The 12143-nt window shown below is 35.7% G+C and overlaps 1 protein-coding gene across 1 annotated transcript in view; it reads left to right on the top strand.

Moving 5' to 3' along the window:
- The window catches only part of LOC150094478 (neuroligin-4, X-linked-like), a 386118-nt gene extending 379388 nt beyond the window's left edge, over window positions 1–6730 (top strand). Inside the window, exon 4 of the mRNA XM_090412477.1 lies at window positions 5937–6730. Coding sequence (XP_090268603.1) covers window positions 5937–6730 — 794 coding nt within the window. The remainder of the gene's footprint in view (window positions 1–5936) is intronic.
- Window positions 6731–12143: the final 5413 nt, after the last annotated feature.

The raw sequence follows: 12143 nt of genomic DNA on the forward strand, positions 1-12143 counted from the left end.
CCTCCAAGAGATACACAGCCAATGAAGCATGACTAATGCAGAGGAAAATCCATCAACCAACGTCAATCTTACAGACTTGATCACACGTTTTAACATTCCTATAATTAAACAATAGAATTAAGCATACATATGAGATTTATTGTATAAAAGGTGCAACTTGAGTCGCAAGCATGTAACCGGAACTCCAAACGATCAATTATATTTTGGAATACCCACGAAAAGCAAATAAGGGATCGATAAATTTCCTTGTGGAAACTGCACATTCAGCACTGAAATTGCCAAATAACCTGGATATGTCATTATAAATGGCACGAGTAAAAAATGTATGACCGTATCATTTTATGTACTGCATCACCAACGGTTTAAAGAATACTCAGTAAATAATCAGATGCTTCCATACTCAATGAGAAAATTGATCAAGCCTATAATATTAGAAAGCGCACAAATCATCAAATGTATTTTTATTTTCAATCTTTAAGTGACTTACCATCGTAACAAATCTTAATAATTATGTCCTGCTCCATTTTACCCACATTATTCACACAAACATTCGGGTACATCATTTCCTTCCCCAAATAGCGCTTTCAAAATTTATCTTCCAATAGATATACAACGAATGAAATATGAACAACGTAGTGGAAATATGTTATGAATGTTGAAAACCACAAACCTATTGCTGATATCTCTTCCCTTAGCATATCATACTAAAATCACAAAAGTTGAAATTACCGTATTAAAATTTTTATGAATGAAAATATTTCACGATTTGCTTCAGTTTACAATAAACTTATGATCCTTCTAAAACTTGTTTCTTTAAGAATACGTTTCATCCAAATAGCATTGTTTGTGCTATTTACATTATTATTGAAGTGTTCAAGTTAGCAGCTTCTTAGAAAAATTCAAGACAACATTGACTGACACACTGCAGTGTCCTTATTGAACATTGTTTATTACGTTTTATCTCTCCCCCCTCCTTCCGAGTTTTATTTTGTTGACTCACGTTATTCGAGTGCTAATTCTACTTGAAAGCAGGACAGACGCATTATTAATAGCTAAACAGACACTAAACACAATGTGTGAGGAATTAAATCGTTTTGTTTTCATGCTACGCGAACGACTTTAAAGTAACCTAAAAGTAATTTGATTTGATTATTTCGCAGAGCTTACTGTTGATTACCGCCACTCCAGAAATAAAAAAAAAAAAAGTAATTCCGAAAAAAGAGAACGCGTCCACCGACAAAAGAGACGTTCTAGGAAATAAGGTTGTACAAACGTGCTAATTAGGCAACTCGTTCGTGGAGTGTTTGGCATCATAAAAGAAGGACGCTGCAATTTCATGCAAGAACTGCGCCCAGAGCATGCACTATAAGGGATTATACAAAATGAATGTGACTTAAAATATAATAAGACACAAAAAACGAAATTTCACTCTTCACATTATCATTTAAATTCGGTTCTTTTACTAGAAGAAAAGCAAATTTCATGGATAGCTATAAAATTTGCAAAGAAGAAATGCTTGGAGAAAAACACGTTAATCTTAACCGTCGTATACCTGAAAAGAATTCAATTATTTTAAAGAACTCAAAATTCATATACTGTAATCAATTAGACCAATGAAGTATTACTTACAGTCGTACTGTATAGACTGAATGACAGAACACATTGTTCAGTTCTATGAATCATATTTTTAAAGCTTCATCGGCAAAAATTGAATTATTAACAGACCTCTACCAAGAACATAATTACTATAACACGTATCTGTAACCCAAAACTGCACTAAACGTGTTAAATAAAATGAAAGTTCATGACAGCACTCCTTTACGAGCGACATCAAATCTGAAAGTATAGGAATGCAGCAAAATGAACAAAAAGCGCCAGTACGTGGCGCTTTCAAGGGTGGCGTTGGCGCCACCCTTGAAATTAAATTTTGTGCCACAACTTTATATTGCGCCACACTCAACACTAAATTTCTGCCACAGATTTGATGCTTCGGTATAGAATGGAAGATCTACTACGAAATTGGATGGCGCACGTTATGGAAAGGTGGATTCTGGTAGGAGATCTGGATCCAGATGTACCTATGGTTGAGTAGGACAGGTAGAAAGTTGCCTACTGATTTGAATTAGAAAGTAAGAATAGCTATTTTTGAGTTTCTGTGGGGAGTTAGATGCTTTGAACTGTTATTAGATATGGAAATGCTTTTGTGTCAGCTAACATAACTTGCTAGTACTGTGATTTTCCTTCTGGAGTTTATTAGTTCTGATCAAGGTTTACTGATCCTTGGATCTAATGCTCTCCAAGCCTTTCCAGGGTTGGAGATCTCGATAAAAGTTCATATTTCCGGAGGTATTGATGCTTCGGCAATTCTGAGGATTGTGGACAGCTAGAGACCTCTGATAGCTTGTTGAAGAATATATTTTTCAACAAGCTACATAACTATTCGCCAACAAGAGTAGATGAATAGGTGTGTTCCGTCAGCAAGGTTTGGAGGAAGAAGATGTTTCTGAAAGAACTCATCTTCGTTTAAGTTGAGTCTAAGCCCTAACATCACCTTTTTAGAGTAGCTTGCAGATTGCCTAGCAGGATTTGCAGTTTGCATGTTCCATAGGGAACACGTAGTTGATGTTTTGATATGTAAAGGAACTGTTCAGATAGTTGAAGAATTTTGAGAGCGAGCCAGAGAATGCTGGCTGCCATCTATGTTATGATCATAATTTTTCCTCTGAGTGAAGAGGTTGCTAATACATGGCAGCCAGCATTCTCTGGCTGCCATGTATTAGCAACCATCTTACAAACAGATGGCTGAGATGATGGTTGAGCTACGGCGTTTGCTTCATATTTGGTATGAGCATCTAATAAGTTCATATTTGTGTGATCGGTCTGAGCTGGGCTCCTTTAGCTGTGTGTTCCATATATGCTGGTATGGCCTGAAGGAAACAATGCTTGATGAGATCGGCTATTTTTCTGAAAATACTGGAACAGATCTTCAAGTTGCCTGATTTTGATGTGTCTCTTTTGACCTGCATGCTGAATGTAGAGTTCTGTGAAAGACTTGATTTGTGATTTCAGGCTGGGCTATCATGTTTTGATGGATCCAATAATGTCTCTTTAAATTGTATCATCTCTGAGATTAAAGACTGTAGACGAATCACTTATTTTTGGTCTTGCAGGAGGGTACTGTTGAAAATCCAGTAGGCACTTCTCTCTGTATGGTTATAAAAATATGGAGAGCTGTAGTTTAAAATGGAGTAATCTGAAATGACGGAAGGTGTGTAAAATATGCCTCTAATGAGAGAGAAATAATATGTCGTGATATGCAAAACCTGTCTAGTCCAGCCTGTTATTGTTATATACCATCTATTGTGTGAACTGATCTCCTATTGTAAGATCTCCTCTACATATTGGTGCCGGCAGACGTCAACTAGCTCATTATCTATGACTAATGCTATGAGGCTATTATGGTCAAGGATGCATTTGAAGTCACTACCTATAAAAAGATTTCCACGTCAACTGCAGAGAGGTTATTCTGTATTAATTCCAGAATTTTGGTCGCACAGGGCTGCTTGTGATTTGGCATTTCTAGATGATCATATATGGCATGGTCAGCCAGCAAAGGTTGGTCGATTAGTAGAGTCTGCTCCTAATGGCTCACACAAAAAATTAAGCACGTCTGAGCGCGGTTAGTAGTTGGAAGGGATTAAATCGGTCGATGCTGCTGGCACTCTGCTGAGGACTGGCAATTCTCAGAGGGTTAACTTCGGCCTGTAAACCTGACGTATGTCAGACCTCTGTGCCATCGGGACACGTGGGGATATGACAATATGGCCTGGTCTGGTACTTCATCAATCAACCTCAGATTGTACTTGGATCCATGGTAGATACCTATGCTAATCCCTGCACAATGACGTTGTTGAGTTGGGTTAGGTTGCAGCTCATAATCCAATTATCTCCGTCTTATTGAAAGTTTAGATGTGGAACTGATGTTGGTTTCTTCAAGGAGGATTATATCTGCATGATACCTGCGTTGGCTCTGTTCGAGAAACTAGCTTGTTTCGTAGAGGAGAAACGCACTTCCTTGCATTTAAAGTTGACATGCAGAATGTCATGAATAGTTTTTATGGACAGGAAGTGCACATGTTTGGTTTTTCTAACTTGATCTTGGTACTAATTTTCCAAACTGTAGATCAGGTAGTATTTATTTCGTTAACTTGAGGGGCTAGTGATAAGTTGTGAGAATATCTCGCTTTTCCTAAATAAAAAGAAAAGATTACCTTTAATGATGAGAGATATTTCCATATAAGGAATTTCACTTTTGGCGTCTTCTAAGGAAGTATTCTTTCATTTCTTTCTCTAGTATATCTCTACCTCTCCAGCTTTGGGCGAGGGAGGAGTCCTTTTTGTCCTCGCTCATATATTAGTAGGATTTTATACTGATCTGGGGTTCTGAGATTTGGTGAGTCAGAACAGATGACTTATTGTTTTTCTGTTTCTGGACTTTCATTGTCCTCATCTTCTCCATCTCTGTTGCGAGAGGCACTGCTACATTCATGGCACTGTGTTGACTGTTTTATTAAACTGCGACGGATAATTACTAGAAATGCTTTTCTAGCTAATCTGCAGGTATTTACGTTCTGCTTGTTCCTCGCGAATGCTTTTCCCCCCTTTTCGATTTGAGTAGTCATTAGCAGTTCTGTCTGTTTTACTATGTTTGGCCTTATGCTGGTATTCATCACTGCTGTTATATCTCCGTGCCTCCGGTTCGTACTTGTTGGCACCTTGGGTTAGGCCGTTTGTTCTTTCCTCATGAGCAAACTGGCTACAGTTCTTCCTGATGTATATATATATATATATATATACAGGGTGTTCGGGATAAATTTGACAGTTTCGTAAGGAAAAAGAAAATCTTCTTTGTATCTATTAAATTTAATGAATTGACAAAAAAACATTACAGGCAGAGTTAATTACAATACTATCAACAAGATTTACTCAAAATAACCACCATTAGCATCGATCACAGCTTCAATTCTGCTTCGAAACCTCGAACAAGCTGATGCTACAGTCTCCCTGGGAAGGGCCGCAAAAACTGTTTTAATTTTATCCATTAACTGGGCTTTTGTATTACTGGAAGTGCGATTGGTGTCTTTTTCAACTGCGCCCCATACAAAATAATCCATGGGGTTAAGGTCTGGGGAGTTTGGAGGCCAAACATTTGGACTGGTGAAGTCGTAGAAATTTTCAGACAACCATTTTTGACTTTTCCCAGAGGTGTGGCAAGGGGCCGAATCCTGCTGCCATACATACGGCCTACCATTGGCTACCCTTGTTATCCAGGGCTTGACTACAGTTAGCAACTCCACGAACAAAGCCCGAATTCCAATGCCAGGGTTCTTCAACACCTGTTCCTGCAGATTTGCGAGGAATTCTGCTGTACGAACGCAATCAGATCGTCTGCTAGGGATCTTTCTTCTTGCTACATCCTCGTAGTCACCATTGCAAGTCTCTAGTTCATGCCTGATTGTTTTTACTGTATTCAGGGAGCATTGGGCAGCAGTCGTAATATCCTTATTTTGATGGCGGGCACGAATCATCATGATACAAGTTATTCTCTTCCATGATTCAGGTGGGTTCCAGCTATCCATCCTTTCTGACATCTTGTATATGAATGAAGAAGGGTCCAAACTTTTAAATGAAGAGAAGTGTGTGTAACATGTAACTTACGGAAAAATATAATTAATTATAAATATGTCAAATTTATCCCGAACACCCTGTATATATATATATATATATATAGACTTACTTTTTAGTTTTGCTGTATATATATATATATATATATATATATATTTTGTTTCTATTTATATTTATATTTATTTTTTGTTTCTATTTCTAAAGTGTGATTAGTTTATAGATGATTTATTGCATAACTTTTGTCATTTTAGGGCTTTTCAAGAGAGCTATTATGCAGAGTGGATCCGCTTTCAGTCCTTGGGCTATTGCTAGAGAAGCAGCTACCTACACACGGTATCTGGCAACAGTTTTAGGATGTCCTATTGACGAAAATACGGCATTAGTAGATTGCATAAGGGACCGCCCAATATCAGAAATTATGAGGGTCCATTTAACTGTTCCTGACTATTTAACTGCTTTTGGACCTACAATAGATGGTATTGTTATACCTAATGAACCAGCAGTGCTCATGAAAAATTATAAGGATTTATATGGTCAGTATGATATGATGTTTGGCGTAACAAGGCTGGAAGCATATTTTCGGTTTTCAGCCCATGAAGAGCGGTTTGGAATAGATTTAACAAGGCGAGATCGACTACTTCGCACATTAGTGAGAAATATATTTACGTTTCACCTGCAAGAAATATTTCTTACAATTCTTAATGAATATACAGACTGGGTACGTTCGGACCAACACCCGCATAATACATTTCGGGCTACAGTTGATGGATTAGGTGATGCTGTGATTGTGGCTCCACTTTTACGTGCAGGTAATTATCATTTTGTCGGACCCGCAAGGACGTATTTCTATGTGTTCGACTATCAAACGCAGGTTGGAGATTATCCTCCACGATTTGGGAGTATTCGAGGAGAAGATCTTCCATATATATTCGGTGCGCCTTTAGTGGATAATTTGTCACATTTCACAAAGAACTACAGCCGGTCTGAGTCTTCTTTGGCAGAAGCAGTCATGACATTTTGGACCAATTTCGCTAAAGTTGGGTAAGGAATTTTAATATGAATAAAATATTACTTTAAAAAAGCGAAATATTGTTGAACAACGTATTCACTGATTAAACAATAAATGTGCTGTTTATAAATACCACTAATTTTGTTTCATGAATACGAACAAAACTAGTAGTATTTATAATATATCAATATAACTAATAACGTTAGTATAACAAATCAAATCTTAAACAATATTAACGTACGTTTGATAACAATAAAAATTAAAGGGAACAGCCTTTATCAGGGCATTTCTGTTAGTCAGTTTCGTACGGATTGAGTACATGATGAGTTAGTCAGTTTCGTACGGATTTGGAAGTGCTTTTTACTCCCGTTTTTCTTATTTTTATTTATTTTTTTATCATCCCTCAAAACGAGCCATCCAGCCAAAAACAAGCGAAACTTGCATATATACATAGTATAGTGAGGTTGCAATATCAAAGCTTGAAATACTAATTGAGTTTATTAAATAATTAAATGAAATATTGGGTTTATTTTGACTTGCATTCCAACATCGATCAAAAAAACTCAATTAGTATTTCAAGCTTTGATATCGCAAATTCTATTTCATTCATTACCTGTCGTTGTTTTATTTATTTATTTTTTTATAAGCTTTGGCAAACTCGTCAGTCTCGAATCCTTTATACGGGAATCGAACACTCAGCTTTTTCAGAAAACACGCAGTAATTTTTACTAAATGAACTATCGAAGCAAGCAATAGCTTTCTAAATCGGATTATCTGTCTGATTTCATTTATCGTTGCTTCTTAATTTACAGCACTACAACTTCCTAAACTGGGAGGTTATTTTTCTTGGGTACTTTCATATTTACAACTCAAACTGGATTCACTTTTTCTAATCCACCAAACCAGCAGAAATAAATCTCAAAACATTTGATGCTAATAATGAGGTAATGTAAATTGTGTACCTACAATTTAAAATTTCCTACCCCACCCCAAGAATCCTAGAAAATCATTTCGAATCTCCTAATACCACAAATCATTGCTTTTAAAAAACTTCACTCTGAAAAGAAACATTTATCTCTACTTGTTTACTTGCCTTTTATAATATTCATATCTCCAGATAAGTTTAGATTTATTTCTATATTCTCTTCTCTTATATATATATATATATATATATATATATATGTCCGCGCGCGGTTAGCCTAGTGGCTTTGCGCTTCGCAACCATATGCCTGGGGAAAGAGTGTCCTAGATTCGATTCCCGTCGGTGACGTGAGGAGCTGAAGGATCTTCCTCAGCCATAGCCAAGTTAGTTAGTCTTGGGCGTGGACAGCAGGGTTTTTTCCCCCAGTTTATTCTGGGGTTTTTCATCCCGCAAAGCAGGCAAACTGGCCTCGAGAACTCAACACTACAGGCCATAGGATACACCGGGGCATAAGGCTGACCACCTTATCCTGTAAACGGAGTGAGGTCCGATGATCAATGGACCCTCGACAGCGCAAAGTAAAAGAGGGTATAAGGAAGATGATGAGATGAGATACAGTATATATATATATATATATATCAAACAAATTTTGGGCAACAGCCAATTGCAGTTCGACGTCAGTCAACCAACCTCTCTTCATACAGTTTCCTTCCATCTACCTAGTTCTCGTGAACGGCATTTGTGATGACACCGTGTTCCTAAAGGAATAAGACTTCGAGCTATTTCATTCATTAATTAATTCTTGAATAGTTAATTAATTATTGGTTTACTAGTTACTTATTAATTAAGAATTCATTAATGGATTCCTATTTTTTCTTTAACATTTGCCCAATCACATGGCACTGATATACCATGGGATTTAATCCCTCGTACTGGATGTGAAAAACAATGTGTGTGTGTGTGTGTGTGTGGACTGAGCTTTTAACCATCTTTTGAAAATGGGTTTCTGGTCTTCAACTTTACTGAATAGAATTCATATACTCGATTATACAATGACACAAACTACACTGTAATATTATAAACGCATTGCCTAATGTTATTTTAAACCAGAAGAGAAACCAGATCATTCCCTTTGGGCGTGTATCACTCACTGGGTCGTTAAAGATGTTTTCCTGTGACGGACATCAAATAATTACAGTTGTTCTTGGAAAGTTTTCCTCAAGAGGATAAATTTACAGGGTAAAGACGTTGTTGAATGTGGTTAAGATAGAAAGTCCCCTCTTCAGGAGTTACCTCCATGTCATCTTGATACCAGTACACGAGTGTTATCTTATTTTTTGATTTTCTACGAAAAGTCTGTTAGAGTAGAAAGGAAGGAGTAAGGAAAAATCCCTTTCGACGTTTACCGTACTCACCGAGTTCTAATGTGGAGGAAAGAAAGCTGACATGCCATCAATAATGAAGTATAATAGTTTAAAAGTAGCAAAAACCCTGTTCCTCAACTATCATTTTAACTCAAAATTTCTGAAAAAAATATGTGTTGTGCTAAGTAAAAGTATCGTTAGTTATAAAGGAGCCGAGTATCTATAATTATAATTTTATTGAAAGTCGGCAAGTTTAAAGCTCGGTAATTTGTTTCATGTTTACTCTTTCATATCTTTTAATTTTTAATGGCTTGTGCTTTGTTTAAACTAATGACCTTAGGGTTGTGGTTCTTTAATTAAATCTAATATGAAGTTTGATCAGATAATTCAATGTTCAATTATTTAAAGAATATCATGCCGGTATCCGAGTTCAATAAAGTTTAATTTAGCATAATTATGTGCCCTTAATATATTCTGAAAAGTAATCCTCACTCAAATAACTGCATAGCGTAGTTGATTAGAAAGTGCTAGTTTAAGGAATGTCGCTGGGCACGAGTCAAATAATTAAGTAACCTTTACAGCCCTGATACAAACATCCGTTTCCCTTACATGGTCGTAAATACTTAGTCGTATTAAGAAGATCGTTACTTAATGGTATTTAAATTGCTCATGTGGCTCACGGCTGTGAACCATTGATCTCAGAGATCTCATACATATCATAAGAACGTGCACGGCAAAGGAGCGTGAATGGAGCACGCCTGTGTAGGATTACAGAGCACATTCGTGCATAAACCATCTGAAAGAATACTCCTATTTAAGGGCTACCATAAATCTGAAGAGCTTTGTTAATACTGAGTGCCTGGTATGCTAAATGCTCTGCGTTTGAGAAATGTAATCATTTAACACGCCCGTCTATTCATCGTTCGCTGAATCTGAGCTAACGAATATCAGCAGGTAATTTTCATATTATATAATCCTAAGAAGTTTGAATTTTTAATTCTATAATAAACATAAATTTCATATTAGTTTTTAGTGTTGTATTGTCAAAAAGATAATTACTTTGATTTTACGTGCCAAATTCCTAGGTTACGCGGTCATGGATCACAGCCAGAATAGACCAGGATTATTTAAACTTAATATCCTCTTCAGACCAACAAGGACTCTAATCGAGAGGTGTTAGCAGGCTTATTTATCAGTATTAGTGGCAGTTGCACATGTTCTCATATTGGTTTGTCTGTTTTTGTGAAATAAAAACTCTGACATGCCTCTATAATTCGCAGGACGAATTGGGAGACAGTTTTTCCTTTTAGACAGCACATGACTGATCAGTCATCCACCTGCTCGATTATGCAATCAATGTGCAAAGTCGCGCTCTGTAGTTTAATGGATAAACAAAGCATTTTAGGTTTTGATGACGGCATTAATTCATTACATTTTTTAAACTCATGAAAACTTTTATAAATTGATATTTTATAATCAAGTAAGATACAGAGAAGGGAGGAGTTAAGGGGGCGGCGCGATATAGAAGTCATGAGACGAGAAAAATATTACACACATACACACACACACACACACAGAAAGAGATTTACTCTTAATACAAGACATATGCGAAAAGAAATTCTACGTGATGGATTAAATGACAAAAACACCACACCAAAAGAAATGCAATACCATAAAACTGCTGCTGAGAAATAGAGATGTTTCCGATATAAAGGAAAAAATCTTGATTTAGAGATGAGATAAAGAAAACAAAACAAACAAAAAAAAACAGATCTGCTGTTGTTCTTTTGAAAACAAAAAAGAAAGACCATTCACGATAGAACACAGCACATTGAAACAAATAAATAAGAAAAATGAAAAGAACAATGACAGCATAAAATAACGAGATGATGAGTTAGTGAGGTTTTCTGAGAATTAAATATAAGGAAATGTACAAAAATATATCGCTAGAGAAAACTTGGAGTATATAATATTCAGGATAAAAAAGTAAGAACATAAATTTAAATAAAGATACTTTTTTGTAGTTTATTACAGTAAAATCTTTCAGCACAAAATTACAAAAGGCAGGATGCACTCAGTGTCACTGACCAAAAATACTGAGAGAAATCGATACACTCAGAAGAAAAAAAAACTATGTAGTAGAAAAGATAAAAAATAATACTAATTTTAAAAAAAAGGAAATATGAAAAAACAGCGAATTTGAAACTAAACATATTTATTTAATACAAGAGGCTAATTTCGAAATATATATATATATATATATATATTTATATGTATTTTATATATATATATATATATATATATATATATATATATATATATATATATATATATATATATATATATATATATATATATATATATATATATATATATATATATGTATTTTATATATATATATATAAATATATATATATATATATATATATATTTATATGTATTTTATATATATATATATAAACATATATATATATATATATATATATGTATATATATATATATATATATACAGGGTGTTCGGGATAAATTTGACAGTTTCGTAAGGAAAAAGAAAATCTTCTTTGTATCTATTAAATTTAATGAATTGACAAAAAAACATTACAGGCAGAGTTAATTACAATACTATCAACAAGATTTACTCAAAATAACCACCATTAGCATCGATCACAGCTTCAATTCTGCTTCGGAACCTCGAACAAGCTGATGCTACAGTCTCCCTGGGAAGGGCCGCAAAAACTGTTTTAATTTTATCCATTAACTGGGCTTTTGTATTACTGGAAGTGCGATTGGTGTCTTTTTCAACTGCGCCCCATACAAAATAATCCATGGGGTTAAGGTCTGGGGAGTTTGGAGGCCAAACATTTGGACTGGTGAAGTCGTAGAAATTTTCAGACAACCATTTTTGACTTTTCCCAGAGCTGTGGCAAGGGGCCGAATCCTGCTGCCATACATACGGCCTACCATTGGCTACCCTTGTTATCCAGGGCTTGACTACAGTTAGCAACTCCACGAACAAAGCCCGAATTCCAATGCCAGGGTTCTTCAACACCTGTTCCTGCAGATTTGCGAGGAATTCTGCTGTACGAACGCAATCAGATCGTCTGCTAGGGATCTTTCTTCTTGCTACATCCTCGTAGTCACCATTGCAAGTCTCTAGTTCATG

Source organism: Typopeltis vanoorti, chromosome 22 (assembly GCF_054136105.1).
Source record: "Typopeltis vanoorti isolate ZY-2024b chromosome 22, IOZ_Tvanoo_1.0, whole genome shotgun sequence".
In the NCBI taxonomy this organism is placed as follows: domain Eukaryota; kingdom Metazoa; phylum Arthropoda; class Arachnida; order Uropygi; family Thelyphonidae; genus Typopeltis; species Typopeltis vanoorti.